This window comes from Pseudorca crassidens, chromosome 1, assembly GCF_039906515.1.
Source record: "Pseudorca crassidens isolate mPseCra1 chromosome 1, mPseCra1.hap1, whole genome shotgun sequence".
Taxonomy (NCBI): domain Eukaryota; kingdom Metazoa; phylum Chordata; class Mammalia; order Artiodactyla; family Delphinidae; genus Pseudorca; species Pseudorca crassidens.
In genome coordinates, this window is record NC_090296.1 from 173,634,359 (window position 1) to 173,658,175 (window position 23,817).

General features: G+C 55.2%; 1 protein-coding gene across 10 annotated transcripts in view; it reads left to right on the plus strand.

Moving 5' to 3' along the window:
* PFKFB3 (6-phosphofructo-2-kinase/fructose-2,6-biphosphatase 3) overlaps positions 1 to 23,817 on the plus strand; it is an 84,921-nt gene that overhangs the window by 52,432 nt on the left and 8,672 nt on the right. For 7 of the 10 annotated variants that reach the window (XM_067700626.1, XM_067700616.1, XM_067700652.1 and 4 more), the window contains exons 1-13: positions 6,828 to 7,041; positions 13,962 to 14,087; positions 15,065 to 15,161; positions 15,760 to 15,826; positions 16,291 to 16,365; positions 16,750 to 16,806; positions 18,984 to 19,108; positions 19,590 to 19,797; positions 20,223 to 20,369; positions 20,493 to 20,597; positions 21,942 to 22,071; positions 22,699 to 22,761; positions 22,876 to 22,940. In XM_067700626.1, the coding sequence (XP_067556727.1) occupies positions 6,966 to 7,041; positions 13,962 to 14,087; positions 15,065 to 15,161; positions 15,760 to 15,826; positions 16,291 to 16,365; positions 16,750 to 16,806; positions 18,984 to 19,108; positions 19,590 to 19,797; positions 20,223 to 20,369; positions 20,493 to 20,597; positions 21,942 to 22,071; positions 22,699 to 22,761; positions 22,876 to 22,940 (1,341 nt within the window). In that variant the 5' untranslated portion in view covers positions 6,828 to 6,965. Of the gene's footprint in view, positions 1 to 6,827; positions 7,042 to 7,293; positions 7,407 to 13,961; positions 14,088 to 15,064; positions 15,162 to 15,759; positions 15,827 to 16,290; positions 16,366 to 16,749; positions 16,807 to 18,983; positions 19,109 to 19,589; positions 19,798 to 20,222; positions 20,370 to 20,492; positions 20,598 to 21,941; positions 22,072 to 22,698; positions 22,762 to 22,875; positions 22,941 to 23,817 lie in introns of those variants that run through there. The other 3 variants (XM_067700686.1, XM_067700679.1, XM_067700671.1) reach the window with 3 other exon arrangements.

Here is a 23,817-nt window from a genome sequence, read left to right on the forward strand (position 1 = left end):
CTCCTCTACCTCTTTAAAAAAATTTTTTAAAGCTGACTCAGTTTTATTTCATAAAATAGTAATTTCTTTTTAAATTGGCTCAGCCGTGGTGTCGACCATGAGCTTTTTCTGCATCAGTAGGGGAGGCTGTCCCAGTATGAGGGCTGGGACTCTTTGGGAGGCTGTCTCTCTGTCTTCATATGCTAAGTAGCACTTTACATTGTAGGTTCATTTGCAAGTTTTTAGTTATTAATCTTCATAATCGTTTCTTAAGACGATTCTTATTTCCTCATTATATCCAAATACTAAGTAATTTAGACATTGTCATAGAAACCACTCGGATCCAAAGTATTATTGTTGACTTTGTTATTGAGAAGAAGACTGAATGTTCTAGTTGGAAAGTAATTTAATTGCGTGACACTTGAAAGAGTACCAGCCTAGCCGGAGGTCTTGTTTTTTATTCCTTTGCTTATTAGCTGTGTGATCACAGGGAAGTAATGTAATATTTCTGAGCCTCAGTTTCATTAACTCCAAGGGAAAAAGGTAGGGGCGCACGCGCGCGTGTGTGTCTGTGTGTGTTTGTGTGTTAGGGACACTGTGAAATTCAAGAATGAATCCATAATTCTGACAAGGACCACATCTCACTTGACTCTGGAGACCCCTGGACAGTTGCTTTCGGTGAATACTTGTTTAATGTGGGAAGAAATGAGAGATACTGACTTTTAGTTCCATGTTTGCTCTTGGGCTTAGCAGAGAAACGCTGAAGGACAATGAAATGGATATGAAATTCCCCGCGGATCTGCCCCAATTACACGCAAACTTTCCTTATTCTCTCAACCTGGACTTTACTCCGAGCCTGCATTGGGCATAACCTTACCCAACACCTCTCTCTTAGTTCCCTACTTGTATTCTAATTCGTGTACATTTCCCCCTCTGGTCTTCAATTGCAAGCTCTTGGGCGTGGGAGATCTCTCTTTGTCATACTCAGAGTGAGATGGAGCCCGGAACACTTTGATGACAGCTGTTCGATCACCTGCTCTTCCTGGCTGGACCCGAGATTGCTGTGGTTCCGGTGCAGCCTGTTCTGTGTAGTGTCTGACACGCAGCTACTGCTTGTGAGCATCTATTAAATGTGCCAGAAGATGGACAGTGGGCTGCTCATCTCTGTGGCTCCCCTTCCCTCCGGGAAAGACAGGCTCAGCATAGCCGTCTGGAGTCCTCAGCTGAAGTCTGCATGTGTCTTCTCTTTATTTTGTGTTGTGCCTGCAAGTTGGTGACAACAAAGACTACAAACCCACCGATATTCTCCCGACGATCTGTGCAAAGCCCAGAAATCGAGTCGTCCCCCCACCCCAAGTAAAACACAGGTTAAACTTGATTCCATGTTTCCACAGGTGCAGGATTTGTGCAAATCCTGTTTGTATATTTGTGTCATTTGCAAGAAGCAAAGGTGTTAGGAACACGTGCAAATCACTACAGAGTTCTTGGCTACCTTTCCGTCAGTTCCCTTCTCCCTCAATGCCTGGATCTATACCATCTATGCTTTTCTTCTTTTTTTTCTCTGGAATTTGAGCAAACTGAGCTATCACCGATTTAATATTTGGGGAGTTTTAAAAAAACTTTTTGAAATTTTGAAATACAAGAAGTTACAAAATAGTACATAGAGTCCCATGAACCCTTCACCCAGCTTCCTTTAATGGTGACATCTTATATGACTGTAGTAAAATAGCAAAACCAGGAAATTGACGTTGGTACAAGACTGTTAACTAGGCTGCAGAATATCTGAGTTTTTGAAAGCACACAGATTCTGAAGTCATAAAGTAATACTTTTAAACACAAATAACATATGTCTTCATATAGGGTGAGGAGGTTGACAGGGAGTGTAAAATGCTGTCAAAGCAGGAGCCTGGTGTGATGCTAGGTGTGAAACACCCAGGGGCAGTTTTAATAGCGTGGTCGGTCCCAAGGTCAGGGGCGTACACTCAGAAGAGGAAAGGCCTGCAGGAAGTGGAGGACCGCGGACTGGGCAGAAGGAAAGGAAACTTGCTGGTTCAGTAGGACTTCAGTTGTGACGATTCACCCAGAGCCAGGTCGTGGCCACGTTTAACTGTCCTGATACTCTCGTAACGAGATGGGTAAGTCCCCTCATTTGGAGAAAAGTGTACATGACATTTGTAGAAGAGGAATGATTTTTTAAAAATAGACTTTATTTTTTAGGACAGTTTTAGGTTCACAGCAAAATTGAGAGGAAAATATAGAGATTTCCCATGTACCCCCTGCCCCTACTCATGCACAGCCTCCCCGGTTATCAACGTCACTCACCAGATGGTACATTTTTACTAAGGGTGAACCTACACGGACACATCATTGTCACCCAAAGTCCATAGTTTACCGTGGGTTCACTCTTGGTGTTGTATATTTAATGGGTTTGGACAAATGTATAAAGACATGTATCCATCATTGTAAGATCATACAGAGCAGATTCACTGCCCTAAAAATCCTCCTATTCATCCCTCTTTCCCCCCAACCCCTGGCAACCATTCATCTTTTTACTGTAGTTGTACCTTTTCAGAATGTCATAGAGTTGGAATCATACAGCGTGTACCCGTTTCAGATTGGCTTCTTCCACTTAGGAATAGGTACTGACCGCTCTTCCATGTCTTTACCGTGGCTGGCAGCTCATTTCTTTCGGGCACTGAATAATATCCCATTGTCTGGAGGTACCACAGGTTATTTTTCATTTCACCTGCTGATAGACATCTTGGCTGCTTCCACGTTTTGGTGATTATGAATAAAGCTGCTATAAACCTCTGTGTGCAAGTTTGGAACTGGGTTTTCAACCTGCCGTTGTGGCATCGTGTGGACGTCCGTGCCTGTGTTCCCATTCACATGAGTTACATTTTATTTAGAAAAAAAAAAAAAAATGTTGCCCTCTCCCCTGTCTTTGGATGGGCGATGCGGTAAGGGCTTATTTCAGTCTTTTATTTGGCGTCTCTCTTCACTCTCTCAGACACAGGCTTGTTTGCAGGAGCAAATGATGACACTCTGTGTCTAATTAGCAACTTCTGATTGCTCACGCCTGCCATGGCTTGTTCTGCCTCCTCTCACTGGACGGAAGGAGGTGGGTTCCAGCATGGTTTCAGTGTTTCAGTCTGGCTCCCTGGCTTCTGATCGTGGAAATGGGGTTGCTTTTGGCTGAATTCACAGCAGCATGGGGGAGCAGGGGTGAGGGTTAGACGCCTTTGGCCGGCAGAGGGAACTGAGAAGAGAGAGGTCATGGAGAAAACCCACCCCCATCATCCTTTCTGAGTCTGGAGCTAGTTAAGGAATTCGCTATAAATAAGCACCGCAAGAGGCACTACTGTGCAGGAAGGGCTTTCTCTGCTCTCTCCTGCCAGACCGCTCAGCTGTTCTGGGTGAGATGGTCTGAGTCACAGTGTGCTCTGCCCCTCATCAAGACTCCACTCAGCACCCCCGGGTCAGGCTGTAGTCATCACAAGTCCCTTGGGGGCCATCTGCCCACTGTGTCAAGTAGAGGGTCCTAACTGGCTGTGTTCCTTGACCTTTGGCCTAGTTCTAACGCCTCTAATCGCTAAACTTCCCTTTACTCATTTAAAAGGATGACTGGATTATCTGGAAAATTCCTTCTAGCCTTAAGAATGCCTAGGACCACGGGTCATAGGCTCCCCCACCACCTGCCCCAGTACTTGGAGCTGTCCTATCTGCAAAAGCATCATCGTATTCGAGGAATTTTTACATTCTCTGCTGCCTTTCCTGAAGGACGGCGTTCTGATCGTCTGCTTGGGGGTGGGGGGTGGGGGTTGGTCAAAGCCCTGGATAGTTAGATACAGATGTGGTCTTTGGCAGAACTAGGGAAAGAGGTGGACGTCTGAAACAGTAAACACTGAACCAGTACGTTCTTGGAGTTCAGATGCAGTTGGGTTGTTTGTAAACGGCATTGCAGTCAATCAGCGTCAGCTTCCAGAAGGATGCTACGCTAATGTATAGCACTTGAGGATTGCAAGGGCCACACCAGTTCTAGCTGCCCCCCCTTTATTTTAAAGTGTACATTTGTCCGAGTCCCCCACTCATTCCCAGTTTGTTTGCACTTAGATATCAGAAGTGGGAGGGGGATTACTTGAAACTTCCATTTGCTGGCCCCCATTAGGTGTAGGAGGTGATGAGGGAGAGAATCTCTGCTCTGTAGCCAGAACGCCTGAGGCTCTAGGCGTTACCGACACCCGGGCCGGGAAGGCACCAGGTCTGGGTGTGGAGTGTGAATACTTAGCTAGAAGCTCCGAGGAATGTCAACCGCCTCGTGCCCTCAGAGCTGGACCCTGGTCGGACACATCATCCGGATGACGAGATTAAAGATGTGTCTTCACTGGTGCGGCCGCTCTCCGCTGAACTGAGACCCACAGTTGTTTTCAAGTTTGGACCCCCATCCCCTGCCTTGCCCTTCAGCGTGTGCAAAGAAATCGGTGGGCAAGTACAGGCACGCGGGTACACCAGGTACACTGGGTCCTCCGGGAGAGACAAGTGTGCAAGGCTGTAGGGCTGCAGCCGTCCCCACCCCGGCCCCAGCGATCTGGAGGCGGCGACTTTCCGGCGCGGGCGCCAGCGCTCCCTCGCTGCTATTTTCCTCTTTGGATCAGACCATTCTTATTTCAGGAGTGGAGTGGGACTCTCTCTGGGGCGCTATAGGGTGTCATCTCTGGCATTTGCTCCCGGTACAGAAAAACAAGTCCAAATGCAGTGCACTCGGGTTTCTGAACAGCTGCCCAAACGCCGAAACCAGACTGTCAGCAAAGCTGTGGGAGGGAGGAGCGCAGGGACTCAGGAGAGGGAGGTGGGGGTGGGAGTGGGGGGATACCCAGGGTGGGGGCGGGGGGAGGAGGAGGTCAAGGGCACCCTTTCGGTAGGCGACGCTCGTCCCTGGGCTGGGATGCGGGGAAAGTGGGGGATTCCCGGGCTAGTAGGGTGCCTAGAGTGGGCGTCGGGGCGTGGGGAGGGGTCGGGGGTACCGCCGGGTGGGCAACACTGGGCGCTCCGCGACCCTGGGCGGGCTGGGAGGGGGATGCCTGGACGGGGGGTGTGCCTGGGGTGGAGGTCCGGCTGGGGGGTGTTTTGGGGCACCCGCCCGATGGGCGACGCTGGGCACTCCCCGCCTCTGGGCAGGCTGGGGTGAGGGGAAGGGGGAGGCCCGGGGGGGCGGGGCAGGCGGGAGCAGCTTGACGGCCGCCAGGGAGCGGGCGCCGTCCCAGCCGAGCCATGCGGTACGTGAGCGACGTGTGGCAGCCTCTGCGCAGACTGTTCCGCGGCGGTGTGGGTTTCAGCGAGCGCCGCCTCCTTCCAATCACGGCGCAGCCCAGCGTGAGGGATACACCTCTGCAGGGCAGGGCTGCGCTGCGCACCGAGGCATCGCGTTCCAAAGTCACATACATGCCATGCCCTGTGCGGGCGGCAGCTCCCGCTCAAAGCAGCCCAGATCTTCACGGGGCGGCCACCGACCTGACTACACGACTGCCACATGTCGCCTGCTGATGCAAAGCTGCGGGGACCGGGGATGCAGAAGGGACACATACACCAAAAACTGGCGAGGAAGAGATGCAGTAGGGCTGCGCCGGTTAAATGGCACGAATTTTAGGGGTTTGCACAATCATGGTGACGCCTCCCAATAGTTATTCCGGGGCTTGCAGCCAAGTAATGAATTGCAGGTCGGAATAGAATCTATTTTTTTTACTCGGAGAGATGAAGGTATATCGAAAATATTGTAAACGGTGACCGTGAAAACCAAGATGCCACGTTCCATTTTGGTCCAGCCTCCGGGTCTCTCCCACCCCCTCCTCGTGCCCGACATTCCGGGACCCGGGGTTCCAGGTCTTGGGGGCTGGGTGTCGGGGGAGCAATGTTCAGCACTAGTTGGGGTTTCTAAGGAATTCAGGAAATTGGGCGTGGTGAGGACGAAAGACCAGGGAAGCCCTCTCCCCGTGGGTGGCGGGGCCTGTGGTGGGTGACTCACAGGTATTATTAGGGAGCAGCTCCGGCAAGGAGTGACCCACAGGCGCTCTCAGCATCCTCCCTCTGGCTTCCCTCTAGGGTAGCAGAGACAACACCCCCCCACCCCCGCCCCCGTCCCCTCTAACCTCTCTGCAACCTTTAACCCGAAACCCGCGTCTTCACCTTGACTGTGCCTGACCCGGAGCGCGTGCTAAAAATGCAGAGTATGGGGGTCCCATTCCCAGAGAGACCGAGTCCGCAGTATGCATTAAGCATGCCAGGTGATTCGGCAGAGGGGCTTTGTGGACCACAGTGGACGGTGCTGTTTCTTTCCTTCCAGCGCAGTTGAGTTGATTATTCTGGGAGGCTGCGCAGGTCGCTTTTAGGGGATGATAGAAGGAGGCTCACGGAGTAGCACTTTCAGCCAGGGCTGGTTTAGGGCGTTATCCGGGGGACCTCAGTAGCCGGGCGCGCCGGTGTCGCCGGCCTGCAGGGGGCGCCAGCAGGCTGTCTCCTGGCTGGGCCACCCTCCTTCCACGTGAAAGGGGGATGCAACACGAGGAATGCGTCCCCGCCCCGGGGCTGACGTGTGCGTCTCTGCCGGCCCGGATTCTTAAAAGCCCGGGAGGAGCGCTGGGCATCCCAGCAGAGCCAGAGAGGAGGCGAGTTGATGTGGACCGCGGCGCACTCGAGCCAGCGCACAGGGACCGCGGCTGTCACGGCGCTCCGAGCATCCCGGGGCTTCCCGAGCGGAAGAGTCCATCCCTGCGGGAGCTAAGGGTGCAGCCCCAGCCCTCCCGCTCCTCTCTGGGAGCCTCAAGCCTCGGGCGAGCGTCCGTGATTTAGCACAAAGCACGTTTCCAAAAAGCCGCGCTCTCACGCACGCACCCCCTCCCCCCTTTGTTTCGGGGGTCGCCAGACCGCTCTCCTCCCCAAGTCTGAATTCTTCAGAAGGGGCGGAGGGCCGCCGAGTCTCGGCTGAGAAGATGCCCCTGGAGCTGACTCAGAGCCGGGTGCAGAAGATCTGGATCCCGGTCGACCACCGCCCCTCGTTGCCCAGATGTGAGTGCAGACGTGCGCGGGGCCGGGCTGCCGGGGAGGGCGCGCCGTGTGGACAGCGAGGCCATTGTGTGGCGGGCGCCGGCCGGGCGCTTTTGTGCCGGCTCCCCTCCTCCGGCGTGCTCGGGCGGGCCGGGCGCCGCCCTCCACGCCGTCCCCGAGGCCCGGCCCAGGCGCCCCCAGCTCCTCCCCGCCGGCCTCGGCGCGAGGCGGGGACGGCGCGGGCGCTGCGCCTACCCTGGCCGGCGTCGGGGGCGCTGTGGCCCGGCCCGCGGTCTCCGCGGAGCTCCACTCCGCTCGCGCCGGGAGCGCAGAGGGACCCGGAAACAACGAGCGCACGGGACGGGAAGCGCGGAGCGCGGCAGAAGGTCTTCGCTTCGGGGAGGCGTGGGAAGGGACGTCTGCGTGTCCCCCGGCCCGGGCCCCGCTCCTGGGCGCCCGCCGCGCCTCCGCGGGTCTCAGCCCCCTTTCTCTGTCCGTCGCTACCTCCCCTCCTCTCTCTCCCCCTCCTTCCCTCCTTCCTTTTTACCTCTTTCCATCTCGCCTTTTCCTCCTATATATTTATCTCTCAACCTCTGTATTTCCACTCCCTCTCACTCCATCTTTCTATATGTTTCTCTCTCTTTATATATCTCCTGTATTTCTCTCCTTCTTTCTATGAATTTCTAATCTTCTCTCTCTAGTTCTGGTTTTTACCTGTCTTCACTCTCTTTACTGCTGTCTACCTCCCTCCTCTCTTCCTTTCCGCGCTCCCACCTCTAGCTCCTGTGCTGGGGTCTACAAGAGAGTTGTCTGGAACCAAGTCTTTGTGCAGGTTTTGGGGGGGGGTGTCTGCGGATGGGTGACTGCACAGTTGGCAACGTTTCCCACGTGCGCGCGCGTGTACACACACTCACTGAGCTCGGAATTTGCTGGCAGTTCACCTCCTCGCCCTGTCCGTCGTGGCCCATAAATGCTTTGGGAAGGTTTACCTTGGGCTCCGTCCCCAGCCAGGGAGAGAGCACCTCTTAAAAGGGTGGTGCGGGTGGTTTGAAGGCGACACTCCTCCTCCAGGGAACCCGCCCAGGAGCCTGTCAGGTGGCCAGGCTGAGATAGCCGTGTTTTGCTCCAGGTCAGGTCAGGTTGCCTGAGAGGTAAACATGGGCTTCCAAGTGCAAACCCTCCAGGTGGTTTTTAGGCATCCACAGAGCCTGGGCACTAGGTGGCCTGCTGACCTTCTCTGCTGCCACGTTTCTCAGGGGATGGTCACCAAGGCCACGATGACAGCTCCTCTCCCCAGGCTTTGCCCAGGTATGAATCACCCCCCCCCGCCCCCCACCAACTCCGGACCTGCCCCAGGAGGTTGGGAGAGCTGGCCCTGGGGTGCTCCTAGGTCATCCTGTTGATGGGGACCTGGCCAGGTGCTCCCCACACTGGGGGCGGGGGGGTGCTCCTCCACCAGCTTGACCCCTCTGGTCCAGCGGGCTACAGAAGCCTGAAGGACAGCTGGGCTTCTTTACAAGGTAGCCGAGGGCTGGGGGCCTTGCAGGTGTCTTGTTCCACCAGCCTTTCAGGTATGCTCTTACATAGCTCGCTGAACAGGCTGACCACGGTCTGGTTGTATTTCTGTAAAACCTACTGGTAGTGAGGAATGCCCCACCTGAAATCCTGAGGGAGATGGCGAGATGCAGAAACAGCCCCAGCCTTTTTGACTTTTGAATAAAAGATATTGATGGAGTGCTCGGTGAACTGTAATGGGTCATACAAATACGGGCTGGTTCTGTAAACGCCTGTATACATACATACAAATGCGCACGCACATGTAGTCGTTCCCTGGGGTTCACGGTGGGGTGAGAGCTGGGAGGTCCAGCCGGGGCCGGGGTGCTGAGATTGGCTGGCGTCCGCTCAGCCGCGTGATTGTGAGAGACACAAGTATGCAGCCATGCTTTTCCTCCAGGCTTCACAGACGCATCCATTAGAATCTATCAGTCTGCACGTCTCACACGCAGATGAGAGATTTGCCTGAAAATCCCTGTCGGAACAATTCACGGCTTGAGGTGGGGGGTGGGGGGGGGCTTGCTAAAGCTGATGGATTAAGTCTCCTGTCCCCGCCCACTCCTGGAATCCCTGCCTGTGGCTGTGGGGTTATGTTTTTTTCTTATGAAAATATCTGTACCCTGGATATTTACTGCTTACGTGTCATTATTTTAAGTAGCAGTGTCTGTCACCGTTTATATAGTCACATTTGTCTCTCATCCAATAGCGAAGAGAGGGTATCCCTTCTTGGCGTCTTTCCAGATTCCCTGCCCCTGCCCCCTTCTTTCGTGGCATTCGGAACCCTGGGTGGATTTTCTCCCTTCTGAACCTGTTCCCGTCTTTCTAAGTGCTGTCCTAGTTGGGGGTGTACGGCAGCCTCCTCTGAGATGTGAAAACTACAAGAGGGCAGCGGAAACACTACTGCTGATGTATAAAGAGCAGTCAAACAAGCACAGTACAAAGCCCCAGATTGATTCGTTTGGTGGTATTTCCACCTCTGAAACACATCGGTGAGGGGCCCCGTTGCTACACCTTCATGGTGGTAAGGGCTTCTTACAAAACCTGCAGCTTCCTTCAAGCGCAGACCATAACTCAGGGAGACTTACTGACTTGGTGAATCAGCTAAGTGTACAAAGAAGTAAATCCTCGACTGGCGAGAGCTGGCGATCCTTTCTGTTTGTCATCACAGAAAGCTGAGAGTTCTGTGTACAGGTCTGGACTTACTTATCGTTTCCCCACTCGGAATCCAGTTTCCTCATCTCTGTAAAGTAGGTTGTGTACTGTCTGCTGAGAGAAGGTTTCATCTCAGCAGGGGCTTAGCTCCACTGATGGTTTTCCAACCTAAAGAGGGAAGGAAGGGAAGGAAACCTTCCAGAGAAATCCTGACCTTATCCTTGGGTGGCCACTATAATTTATAGAGGTGATTCTTGGCCCTGACTTCACATTAAAATCATTTAGGGGAGACTTTGGGGAAAAAATCCATGCTGGTACCCCACACCACGTGAGAATTGCTGCAGGTGGGGCCCGGGCATCCTGGTTTTAAAAAGCTTCTTAGGTTCAGCCACTGGTTGAGAACCACTGATTGAGGAAGGAGGGACTGAAGGATTGCGGGTGAGAAAGACGGAGGTGAGCTCCAGGTCTGTCCCTCACTGCCTGTGCAGGGGGACCTCCTTCACTTGTGGGTCCTAGTTCCCTCGTGTCTGGGATGATGAAGCCTTAATGGCTGACGGAGGCCAACGTAGCAAGTATCTTACACATATTATCTTGTGATTAATCCTCCTGAGAACCTTTCTGAAGCATCCCTGCATTTCACAGAAAGGGAAAACCGAGACCCTGAGAGATCAAGTAACTTGTCCACGGCCCGAGGAAGTGTCAGAGCCCGGCTTTGAACTCTGCTTGGCTCTAGACCCTCTCAGCCACCACGCTCTTGTGTTGTCAACTGATTCACTAAAATGCCCATCCCTCGCTGTCTGCCGGAGAGCGTGTCGGGTCGGGAGGGCCGTTTGCTGCACAAAGGTTAGGCGCGAGTTAAAATGTGCGTGCAAAGCAATGAATGAGTTTGGCATCCACCACACAGTCCAGAAGAGCTTTGAAAAGAGATTTTGCTGAGCTGGGGTCTCTCTACCCCGCAGAGCCTCAGCCCACCTGCCTGGGGCAAGCTCACTTAGATGTTTTGTTTTGTTTTTTTTAAGATTTTTTTTTTTTGATGTGGACCGTTTTTAAAGTCTTTATTGAATTTGTTGCAACATTGCTTCTGATTTATGTTTTGGTTTTTTGGCCACGAGGCATGTGGGATCTTAGCTTCCTGACCAGGGATCAAACCCACAGGCCCTACATCAGAAGGCGAAGTCTCCACAACTGGACCGCCAGGGAAGTCTCTAGATGTGTATTCTTAACACGGACCAAGCAGACTCTCTGGGCTGGTGTGATCTCAGGAGAGGGTTTGTGTCCGGCGGAGCACAGTCCAGGGCCAGTCACATGGACCCACTCCCCAGAGAGCCCTTCTTGGGCAGTGGCATCACCGCAGGGTCACAGCCCTTGCCGGGCAGAGGCAGGGGAGCAGGTTGCCATGGTTACTGTAGACACCCGGCCGTGGAACTTCCATGGGGCTATCCTGAGCACTGGCCCTGTCTACAGCTACAGCTTGGCCGTCAGTCTTCCATTAGTTCCCCTGAAACTCGGCACTGAAACATGACTTACCGACTCGTAGGGAAAGAGCACAAGTGATGTGGCATCTTTTTGAGGTTAACATTTAGGAGCGCCTCTGAGTAGAAGAAAGCTTGCAGGAGGTATGGGAGCAGCGGCAAAGTGTCTTCCATTGGTTTCTTTTATTTTCTGAGCCTGCGTTGTGGTGTCCATGCCGCGGGCCGGGACGGCTGTCCTGCCTGCTTGAGGCAGTGGGTTACATAGATCGGAGAGGTTAGCAGCTCAGTCAGGGAGCAGGGCTGGAATTGGAACCTGCGAATGCAGCCTCTGTCCAGGGGCTTCAGACGATTGCTTCTTTACCCCACTAACCTCTGTGTATCTCCTTGCACACAAGTACTTTTTGGAAAATCTTGTGAAAATCCCTGTGCTGTTGGGGAGGAAGACGAAAAGGCAGAGCTCCAGGGAGGAAGGTATGAGAGGTGGGAGGGTTAAAAAGGTCTGCAGAGAAGAAGAAACTGAGAGTCAGAGGGGAACTGAAGCAGAGGCAGGTGATTATAGGACCGTGAAAGCACTTTGAGATGTATGGTGAGTTTAAAAAAAAGAGGGTGCAGGGATGAAGAAGAGTAAAACCCGAAGGTTTAGCCACAAGGTTTTGTGGTTTCCCTTCTGTCTTGGGGACCCCTGGGCGGAGGGGCAGCTGCAGGCACCTTTGGCCATCCCTCTGGCAGCTCTCTGAATCTCACGCAAGAAGCCAAAGGAAGAGAGGAATCATTTCTGCTTCGCCAGACAAAGGAGGGATGGTTTGTTTGGGTTTGAGATCCAGCTTGAATTTTTGGCTTCAGATATCTACTCTGCCGTGTCTTTATGGGTTTTTTTTTTTTTTTCCTCCCCAAGTGTCTACTGCCAGAGCTTTGTGCATACGATTAGTGGATATAGAAGTAATCCCCGATTTGATAAATCAGTCAGCCTCTGTCTCTGTTTCCTTGGCATGAGTCCAACAAAAGTATTCCATGTATGTGCACAGCTGAGAGTGTGTGTGTGTGCGCGTGCACGTGCGCACGTCTGTCTCTGTGTGCGATGCTCTTGAGAGCAGTGGCATGTGGGGACATCAGATAAGACCAGGGGAAAACCGGTGGCTTGGGGGAAGGGTGAGCAGAATGAGTATCGTTTCCAGGCACAGGCGAGGACACTTTCACTTTCTCATGTGTCACCTGCAGTTGCCGGAGTGACACATGGCCGACCGGCGCGTCTTTGCCCCACTCGTGTGCTGACGCAGGGCAGGGAAATGGCCTCTGTCTTCTAGGAACCTGTTTGTTCCCGGCCGATGGCTGCTGGGGAATCCCAGCCAGGGGTTTCTGTGGCTCCCTCATGTCTCTTGGCCTCCCGATGGCCTTTTTCCTTCTCCTCCTCGCTCTGTGTGGAGAAGGTCACCGATGGTCTAGAAACATGAAAGGAGACACAGCCCCTGCGTGCGGTGCTGGCTGCCTCTGTGGCCCCAGCCTGCAGGTCCAGGAGCAGACCCTGCAACAGCACGGCCGGTGTTTGGACACGTGACCTCAGTTTGGCCCCCCAGGCCCAGCATCATGGGGCTGTGTCGGGGTGTCCAGCTTAAGAGGAGGCATCTCCTCAAGCCTGTGCTGTCAGTGGCCTGGTGGCCCTCCCTGCCTCCCATCTGCGGGTCAGGGAGCGGGCAGGCGGCTGGTCTCTGGCTCCCATGGGCAGCCCCAGGCTCGAGAACACTCTCGTCACCAGGATGCCGGAGCATCTCAGGGGCAAGACGCCAGCCGAGGAAACAGTGCACCTGAAATGTCCAGAACAGAGTTCTTTGGGCTGCTTTCTTCAAAGCCAGTGAAAACCTCTCTCCCTGCTGTTTTGTTGAGATTCTGAGGAACGTGGGACAGTGGTTCAGCAGCAAAGTCAGGAGGGGATTTTGCAAATCCCCTTTGACTTTCAGCAAAGTCAGGCAAGACGCTCTGGGTTTCCGGGGCCCCTGCCGGGGCCCATGTGACCTGGTGGAAGCGGGGAGCAGGAAGGGGCAGGAGAGTCTCAGGGACAGATAAATTTGTGGGAGTCAGCCTCCGGGTCCCTGACCTACTTGCATTTGATAAACTCTTACTTGTGAAAATTGCCTTTTAAAAATTACTTATTTTAGGAAGACCATGCAGACTTCGTGCATGGCGGTGCGGACATTGACAATAGGCTTCTGTCTGTAATTTGGCGGCCGCTGGGGCCCCACCCCCCAGGGCTCCTACTTGCCGCCTCGATTTACATGTTATGTTGCATCAGAAACAACCTCTCCTACTGATAACCTCATCATCACTGGTGAGCCTTACACCCCCAGGGGTGCTTTCTGCTCTGGGGTTAGTAATTTGTTCCTGGTTGGGTTTTGGGCCCTCAGGTGTCAGGCTGGGAATTTGGGGTCCCTGCCGTGTGGACCTCAAAGCAAGAGGGAGCTGTGTGACCAAGGGCTCTGGCCCCCAGGGGCCCAGTCCCGCTGGATTGTAAAATGTAGGGGCTTTGAGGTGGGAATGAAAGCTGTGTTTCCGTGGAATTCTTTCTTTTCTTTTCTTTTTTTTTGCCGCACCGTGAGGCTTGCAGGATCTTAGCTCCCTGACCAGGGATCGAACCCATGCCCCCTGCATTGGGAGCACGGAGTCTTAACTGCTGGACTGCCAGGGAAGTCCCTCGTGGAATTCTTTAAAGCCTGTTGTGGGCCCTGCTGGCTGCTTTATCCATGGCCCTTTCTGTGTTGCTCTCCCCAGCCTGTGGGCCAAAGCTCACCAACTCCCCAACGGTGATCGTCATGGTGGGCCTCCCAGCCCGGGGGAAGACGTACATCTCCAAGAAGCTGACCCGCTACCTCAACTGGATTGGCGTCCCCACGAAAGGTGAGCCTGCGCCCCCAGGCCGGGGCTGTCAGGCTGAGGGCACCCTCCTGCTTGCCATGACCACCCCCCCCCCCAAAAAAGAATGGCCTTTCCCTCTCCAGCTGCTGGGACTCTCTTTGCAGGGCCATCTGACAGGGTGCTGTCCCTGTAGTCGAGGGACACACTTTCCTTTCCGGCTGTGCCGCCCTCCACCCTGCATGCTGTGTATGGGAGGGGGAGGGTCTCTTTTCACCGGCTGCTGTCTGGTTCCCACTGCCCTGCATCCTGCCCAACTCAGCCCTCACCTCCTCTAAGAAGCCTTCTCTGACCACCGCAGTCTGTGTGGATCTTTTCCTTTAAGTTCCCCAAGCCCTTAGTTGTGACACTCCTCCACTGACCGTCATAAAGTGCTGTGTACTATTGATTATATTTTTGCGAATCTTTGCCGGTCTTCCCACCTCCACGGGGGGTGTTGAGCACGGGGACTGATTTTTCACGTTTGCTGCCCACCCCGCCCTGTGCCCAGAGCAGTGCTTCCTATACTAAGCACTGGCTCAGCGCCCACTGCCCACCCTGGGCGCGGGCTGCTGATCTGCAGAAGGGCTGCTGTGGCCCCGGCCACGCATATGAGCCCTCACTCTCTCCACCCCCAGTGCGCTGGCGAACATCACGGCCCCGATCTTCACTAGGCCTGTGGCTGCCACCTGCTCTCAGGCTCAGGCTTCAGCCCCGGCCTGGAGAGGCCGGCCTGCAGGCTGGGCCATGGGAGGCAACCCTGGAGAAACAAGGTCCTGGGTTTGGGGGAGCTGGGCAGCCTTGCAGGCCAAGCGATACCGGCGCAGGACGCAGAGCCCACTGTCTGGTTTCCGGGTCTTATCGGGATCTTATTCAAGTCATGTGCTGGCTTGCTTTTCTTTTCTGGAAAGAGCGATCCTGACCGTGGGAGGCCCTTCTGGTGGTCAGCGTGGTCAGCTAAGGGACCTTTCTTTTCCGTCCAGTGTTCAACGTGGGCGAGTACCGCCGGGAGGCCGTGAAGCAGTACAGCTCCTACAACTTCTTCCGCCCTGACAATGAGGAGGCCATGAAAGTCCGCAAGTGAGGCCCGGGCTGCGGTGGGCGGAGGGGGCCGGGCGCTCTGTAGCACCAGGTTGGGGAGAGAGAGGCAGCTGGTCCCCCTCCTCGTGTATCAGCGAGAGCCTCTCGGCCTCTGAGCCTCACTGATCCCGCTGTCCGACAACAACATCTCATTAGGAATGAACTAAATCATTTTCCTGGAAAATCATCTGTTTACGTGGGAAAAGGATTTTCTTTTCAGCTCAAAGTGACCAGGGAACTGAAGTGTGACAGCTGCACTTTAGAATCACTTGGGAGCTGGGCACAGCCCTGCCCAGATGGGTACAGTGGGCATTTGTGGGCAGGACCTGGGCATCCATGTTTTGAAAGCTCCCAGGGGAATTTCAGTGTGCAGCCGGCACGAGGCCGAGTCCCAAGTGCCGCAGCCGTGTGTGCGGGGCTCCCATCGGGGGCCTCGGGCCTCCCATCGGGGGCCTCGGGCCTGACGGTCCTGCCTGCCTGAGCAGTTTAGCCGTAGAATCACAGGTCACCCCGCTCGTTGGGGTGAATTGGGGGTGCCTGCGCGTCCTCCTGCGACGGCCCGGCTCTGATGCGCCCATGCTCTTTCTGTGTGTTGCAGGCAGTGTGCGCTGGCTGCCTTGAGAGATGTCAAAAGTTACCTGACGAAGGAAGGGGGCCAAATTGCAGTAAGCCTGGAGTATAAGCCCTGTCTCCGATCCCAGCGGGATGGTGCCCTGGGAGGGAGGGAATGTAGTCAGAGCTGCGTGGGGACACCTCCAGTTGGGACAGGTGTCTGGCCTGAGCTGTGAGGGAAGCAGGGGGCAAGGGCAGCACAGGGACTCGGGGGGGAAGGTGATCGTCCGGCGGACTCGGGGGCACAGGCAGCTGGACCTGGGGTGGCTGCAGCCGAGGGAGCTAGCGTCCCTTCCTTGTGCTCCCTCCCCTGCGTATGGCTGTCGTTCCTTTGCTTTAAGTTCTATTCCCATCCCTCCCCTTCCATCCTTGAGTGCAGGAGGAGGCAGTGGGGGGCCTGGGAGGGTGAGGTCTCTCCTGGAGCCCCAGGAAGTACCAGGCCTGACCTCTGGTGGTTTGGTAAACACTGTTCAACTCAAACTGGGCTCTGTTCACTGCCCTTCTTTCTCCCTGCCAGGTTTTCGACGCCACCAATACTACTAGAGAGAGGAGACACATGATCCTTCATTTTGCCAAAGAAAATGATTTCAAGGTGAGCCTGATTTCTCGTCTCGCCTCGGAGCGCGCAGGAGCAAGGGAAGCCCCACAGGGATTGGCTGGTTCCTGTGTCTGGAGCACCTGTGCTCCATGCTCGGGCCTTCCCCTCCCGCTGCCTGGGTTTTGCTGCCTACAGATTGGGCCTGACTGGTGGGGGCTCTTGGGGGTTACAGCGACTAGGGAGGGGGAGCATCCCTCTATTGGGGGCGGGTGCAGAGGACTCAGGACTGAGTGGCTGGTTCCTTTTTCTGTATTTGGGGATTTATGAGTGGGGTCCTTTCTGCTCCAGTGTGGTAGTGACATCACAGTGATACCAAAGTTGGCCCTTTGTGTTACCACATTTGTTGTTTCTTAGCGTTTCTGTCTTGCTTCGTCCCAGGTGTTTTTCATTGAGTCTGTGTGTGATGATCCTACAGTTGTGGCCTCCAACATCATGGTAAGACCCTTTGTAGTGTGCTAATCTGAGAAAAGTGAGGGACTGGGTCGGCCCAGAGAAGCCACCCTGAGAAAGAGCTGGCTCTCCCAGCTGGTTGTTGATTTTGTCTGAGGAGGGATCGGGGGGTCAGAAGTACAGAGCGGTATTTAACTTAAAAGCACATTCTGTGACTTGGACTGGCTTCATCAAGGTCCTTTCAGATGGTTGGCAGAAAGCTATCTTTGTGGGACATAAGAGAGAAATTGGGGAACCTCGAACAGTTTCTGTTGGTGGCAGGAGCCTGGCAGTTGGGGGGTGATGGGACTGCTTAGGGCAAAGAGCACCTCACCCCTCTGGACGGGAGGGGAGGTAGCAGGCTGGTCTCTTTTGCTCTAAAGGCCCCTGGTAGGTAAGAATGGTTGTGTATTGACAAAAGCACGTAGGACTCAGCGGACAGAAGGCAGAATTCCCAAATTTGGGAAGAATGTGGGTGGTTAAACCATCTTCCTCCTCCTCTCCCTGTACCAAGGGGAAGTTGCCTGGGTAAATTGAGGGTAATTGGCAGTTTAATTTGATTAATTCTTAAATTTTATTTGATAGCAATAGCTCATAAACGGAAACGGTTACTATGAAGACTTCACCGCAGTTCCCTTTCTTATATCGTAGATAATTTCTTCTCCAGCTTAAATACATCAGAGTAAGACGTTACCTGTAAAGAAAAGCTGGTCCGACACTTCTGCAGGGAGCGCTAGAGTTTGGCCGCATACAAGTGCACATCCTTTAAAGGGATGCTGGGAGTTAGTTAGCTTTTGGTGTTGGGCCTTTTCTCCAAGGCAGTGGGAATATTTACACGCATTTCTCAGAAATGAGTTCATATTTCAGGAAGAGCTATTGAAATGGTAGAAAATCAGTCCAGATTGGTTTCAGTGGCCCCAAAGGAAGAGGCTCAGAGTAGGAGGAAACGGAAGTTTCCATGCTCTAAACAAAGGGTTTTGCTGTATTTCTTTGGTTTGGTTCTACCATTTCCACTTGGTAGGGAAGCAGAGTGCAGCTGCAGAATCGTTTTTCCCCAGTGAGCCGTCTACACTCGCTTTGGCCAGAAACTCTGTCTCATCCTCTGTGAATCCGTGGATCTGTTTGCCCCGACCCTCTCTGTGTTCAGAGATCTCTTTCTCTGATGAAGCCTCAAAGCAACTTTGCAGTTTTTAGGCCTTTCTGTTGTGCTTTTTATGCAAAGGCTGTGCTGGAGAAAGGGGTTTGTGAACTGAGATTTTTTTTTAAATCGTGCTAAAATATACATAATATAAAAGGTACCATTCGGGCCGTTTTTAAGTGCTCAGCTCCGTGACACTCAGCACATTCACATTGCTGGGAAGCCATCCCCAGCATCCACCTCCAGAACTTTTTCATCTTCCCGGAACGTAACCATGCACCCAGGAAACTCCCCGCTGAACTTGGATTTTTCAGCGTGCCTGCCTCTCTTTTATGGTTGTGGTCGTTGTTGAGGACGAAAAGAGCACATGCATTAACACGTCCTGGCAGTTTCCCTGAAACCTGCCAGGTTGCTCAGGCCTATTGGTCAGTTATAGGGGATGGCAGGCCCGAGGGGCATTTCTCCTCCGTCTCTGTCCCATGAGAGCAAGCCTTGGGCAGGAGGACAGGACACGCAGTCCAGGCGGAGAAGCATCCACTGGGGACCGGTGACAAGTGCGTGCTCCCCCCACCTCGGGGCAGTGGAGGAGGAATCCTGCCTGGCACGTGGGACCAGGGCACTGCCAGCACCTCCCGGTGCACTTTTGCTTACGGACAACCTCCGCTTGGTGGGGTGAACGCTGTAGGTGCTTATGGGGACTCAGCTGAATTGAAGGCTGGGTTGTCTGGTGGTGACCTGGCTCCTGGATTGATCCCGAATCAGGGCCCATTCAGAGGGGCTCATTAGAATCTGCGTGGATTTCCCGTGTTCGCCCTTCCAGGCTGAGAGGCTCTGACTGCCCTGGGTGCTCTCCCCGTGGAAGCATGGGGTTATGACTCAGCGTCCAGCCATATCTCTTTTTTTTTTCTCTTAAAACGCTGGGTAGGGTCATCATCGTTCTGAGCCCGTCTGTGCTTTTCCCCGTTTGCGAGCCCCAAAGCCTGCTTCATTCTAAGCAGAAAGCCTTCCAGCATGATTTATCAGCTGCCTCTTTGTGGTGTTACAGGAAGTGAAAATCTCCAGCCCGGATTACAAAGACTGCAACTCAGCAGAAGCTATGGACGATTTCATGAAGAGAATTAATTGCTATGAAGCCAGCTACCAGCCCCTCGACCCTGATAAATGTGACAGGTAATTCCTAAGAGGAGACCGTCTGAGCCACCTGCTTCGGGGCTTTGAATATTATTCTTGATGTTCCCACGAAGCATTTGCTCCTGGATACTTTTATAAACTGTTTTTTTAAGTATCTTAAAGAAAACTCTTGATGACATATTCGGTGTTGTAGACACTGTGTACAAGTGTGGAAAGGGAATATTAGAGCCCCGTCTTGCTCCTGTCCTTTGATGTTTCGCTCGCTTTCTTTTCCATCCTCTTGCTTTTCTTTCCCCGTGCTCTGGGAGGCCAGCCAGCCTCTCCCGCGCTCACTCCTCTGCGGGAATTACAGACTCAGACCCCCTGACTCTCAGAGAAGAGAGGTTCCGTCTGTGTCCCCAGGAGCTGACACTGCGGATCGGTTGGGGCTGAGTCTCGGCAGTGGGGCTGGGGCGGCGTCGGGGCCTTGCCCCGGCTGTGCTGTCCAGTGTTCTGACGCGCTGGTCGCCCTCCTGTGCAGGGACCTGTCCCTGATCAAGGTGATCGACGTGGGCCGGCGGTTCCTGGTGAACAGGGTCCAGGACCACATCCAGAGCCGCATCGTGTACTACCTGATGAACATCCACGTGCAGCCCCGCACCATCTACCTGTGCCGGCACGGGGAGAGCGAGCACAACCTCCAGGGCAAGATCGGAGGGGACTCGGGCCTGTCCAGCAGGGGCAGGAAGGTAGGAAGAGTGCGGGGATGGGGCAGGAAGCCGAGGGGTGGGGCTGTGCGTCCCTGTGTGCGTCTCCGTGTGTGTGTGTCCCTGTGTCTCTGTGCCCTTGTGTGTACCTGTGCATGTATGTCTGTGTGTGTTCCTCTGGGTATGTATATGCACGTGTGTCTGTGTGTGTACGTATATGTGTCTGGGGAGGGTGGAGGGTCTCTTGAGCCTGTGGGGAGGGGGGTGTGTGTGTGTGTGTCCGAGGGGAGGGGGTACATGTGCAGTGGCTGCTCCCAGGCCCCCCCTCACCAGCAGCGAGGACAGTGTGGCCAACCCCGATGTGCACGGGGACCGGCCCTGCACTGTTTCTCTGGGAGGGAGGGGCAGAGCTGGTGGTCCGGCGTGAGGCCCTCATCCCGTCCGCCGTCCCCCCCCTCCACCCCCAGTTCGCCAATGCCCTGAGCAAGTTTGTGGAGGAGCAGAACCTGAAGGACCTCAAGGTGTGGACCAGCCAGCTGAAGAGCACCATCCAGACGGCGGAGGCCCTGCAGCTCCCCTACGAGCAGTGGAAGGCGCTCAACGAGATTGACGCCGTGAGTCCGGGGCCGGGAGCCGCCGTCAGTCCTGAGCGCTTCCCACCTGCAGGGGCTGCGCTGGCCAGGTCGGGGCGGCCGTGGCGGGTGTTCCCTCGAGTGACCTCTGGGTGTTCCCCCCAGGGCGTCTGTGAGGAGATGACCTACGAGGAGATCAAAGACACCTACCCCGAGGAGTACGCGCTGCGCGAGCAGGACAAGTACTACTACCGCTACCCCACCGGGGAGGTGCGTGCCGCCCGCTCCCTCTGCGTCTCTGGCTCGGGCCTGTGTGCGCTGGGCGAGTGATGGGCAGGTGGCTGGGGTGCTGTGGGCAGGGAGCTGAGCTGGTCCTTCTGAGGCTACTGTGTCTGGCGAGGCTGGGGAGGCGGGCTGCTAGGGACCTGGAGGGACCCATTACTGGTGACTCCGGGGAGGAAGGGCCCCTGCGTCCACCCCGCTACCCTGTACCGATGCTCGCCCTGGCCCGTCTGCCTTTGAATCGAGTCTTCCCGAGTTGGACCTTGTAAACAGCTCCCAGAGAAGCACAGTTGTGTTTCCCACAAGCAGCAGGGACAGATGTCTTTCTCTAATGACGTACATGACAACTCAGGAAAGAAAAACAGTCTTGGATGGTGATTCACTGGACACAAGGGCCCCCTTGACTGTGGGCGACATGGCAGACACGTCAGCAAGTCACTTGTACTGACTGCATCGATGCTGGTGGAGGGACCCTGAGGCTGTGTGGCCCCCTCGGGCTGAGCGAGCAGCTGCCTGCAGCACTGAGTGGAGAGTCCGGCCGTAGGCGGTGCTCTGGGGTCTCCGCAGGCTCAGCCTGGTGACACCCAGTGGGGGTGCTTTCCGTCTGCGGTGCTTCCTTCCGCTCAGCGTGTCAGTTCCCTGGAGCCCAGGACGCTGTCCCTGGTCCCTCCCAGGCCCTTGTTCCCTGGGACCTGCTTAGTGAGAGAGGGGACTAGGGGTGGAGGGAACCTCGGTGGTCTTAAAGGTACAGGCCTACCCCTTCTTTTTCAATTTTCTTTTATTGAGATAAAATTCACATCATATAAAAGTCACCATTTTAACCAAAGTGTACAGGTCAGTGGTTTTTCTTATATTTCACAATATTGTGCAGCTATCACCACTAATTCTAGAACATTCCATCGCTCCATAAATAAACCACAGCCTTTTAGCAGTCAGTCCCAGTTCCTCCCCCCCAGCCCCCGACAACTGTGAGTCTGCGTTCTGTCTCTGGAGTTCCCTGTTCCGGACGTTTCACGTCAGTGGAATCGTACACCCTGTGGTCTTTCACTCTGTATAACGTGTTCAGGGCTGTTATGCGCTGTAGTGTGTGTCAGGGCCCCGTTCCCTCACTTTCCCGGTGGAGGGTGAGGGTCAGGAAGGAGCAGTGAGAGGGAGAGGGCAGTTGGGGTGGGTCCCCCAGTGCCTGGGAGGAATGCAGCACACAGATGGTGGCGGAGGGGGGGAGGTTGACGGAGGATCCATCGTGTGGTCTCTGGTTTATAAGTGGGAGAGGTGTGGCCACGGATGCCAGGCTTCTGCTCCAACTCGGTGCCCCGTCCCTCTGCCTTGCAGTCCTACCAGGACCTGGTCCAGCGCCTGGAGCCTGTGATCATGGAGCTGGAGCGGCAGGAGAACGTGCTGGTCATCTGCCACCAGGCCGTCCTGCGCTGCCTCCTGGCCTACTTCCTGGACAAGAGCGCAGGTGCCTGGTCCTCCGATGCATCCTCTCCCGGGGGGTCAGGGGGTTGGGGAGCCAGTCACAGCCCCCGCAAAGGAGAGAGGGAGAGGAAACTGGCCTTAGAGCTGGGGTAGCCTGCTGCCAGGGGTGAGGAAAGGCTGCGTCCCCTCCCCCTCCCCCCACCTAGCGCTTCCTTGCAGCCCCTGGAAGACACTCAAGCAGTTTGATGCTGGGTGGGCTTAATGGCTTCGAGAACCAGCCTCCCGGAAGCCCTGTGTCTCCACGTCTCAGGGGCTGTGGGTCGGGTGGGGAAGAGGCAGCCCACCTCTAAGGAGTTAACAGCCCAGAGAACTCTGACGTTACTCTTAACACTTAAATGTGGATCCTGACACCTAAATCGTTTGGGAAATTGACTCTTTTACTCCGGCTCGTTGTGCGAGCGTTTGGGTTTGCTTCGGTTCTGTTCTTTGTCGGGCCGCCTGCCTCGAGCACAGCAGGCCCGCGGCCGGGTTGCGGGAGTGGGGGGGGGGGGACACCCTGCCCAGTGAGGCCTCTGCAGGTGGTCCCCACGTGGCAGAAGCTCTCACTGAGGCCTGGGAATGTCCCCCCTCAAGTCTCCAGTCTCACCGTGGGCCCTTCTCTCCTTCTCAGAGGAGATGCCCTACCTGAAATGCCCCCTTCATGCTGTCTTGAAGCTGACGCCTGTCGCTTACGGTGAGTGTGGTGATGCAGCCCCTCCGAGACCCGTCTCCCTGGTGGGGTGGCGGTGAGGCTGTGAGCGCGGGGCCCCTCTCACCGGTCGCCAACCTCTTCCCTGCCCTCGCCCAGGCTGCCGAGTAGAATCCATCTACCTGAATGTGGAGTCCGTGAGCACGCATCGGGAGAGGTCAGAGGTGAGTGCGAGCTCGCTGCCCCCACCCCACCCCCGCACACTCCTGCCCTGTCCTCCTTCTGGGAAGGATGCTGGCAGGCGGCAGCACCGGTGGGCGCCAGCACTGGGGACGCCCCCCCACACCCCCGGCGGCTTGCTTGTAAGGGCTGGCTGTGTCCGTGGGTGGATTCTGTCTCGTTTGGAACAGCGGCCTCCGTGGCGGCCCTCCCTTCCCTCAGCGCCCGCGTGCCCCTCCCTGCCCGTCGGGTGGCTTCTTGGCGTCGTCTTCCTGTTCTTTCTTGCCGCGCTTCTTCCCCCCCCACCTGACCCGAGAAGTGAGTGTTGAGGAGAAAGACGTTCTTGCTCTTTTAAACGTAACCGTAGCCCAGTTACTGTCCCCTTTTCCTCCGGGGCAGCTAAACGATGGCAGGTTCCAGAGTCACGGAACCCACAGATCCACTCAGTCATCTGCATGCACTCAGGTCCCGGATTCCCACGAAGACGATGAGAGTGAAGAAGGGGTGGGACTGGGAAACACAGCTGTGATTCGGGAGTTAGCCATGGGAGCAGTGGCGGGTGGAATGCTTTTCCAGGAGACCCCAATGCCTGGCCGCACCTGACCCCCCCTCTAGGGTGGGGTCTGGAATTCGGTGGTCAGCCTGGCTGGGCCTCCCGAGGGCGGCGCAGGGTTCTGCCCAGGCGTACATTGTGAAAGAAAGTTTGAATTTACTCTATACCGACTGTCAAACTCCAGTTCTCTGCCAGCATCAGTCCGACCCTTTCTTTTACACCGAGTGTGATGTTCTTGTCCCCGTTCCCAGGGAGCTTGGCCAGAGGATTTGGGCATTAAAATCCCAGCTCCCATGGCAGTTGCCTGGCTGGTTGACCGAAGCGAAGGC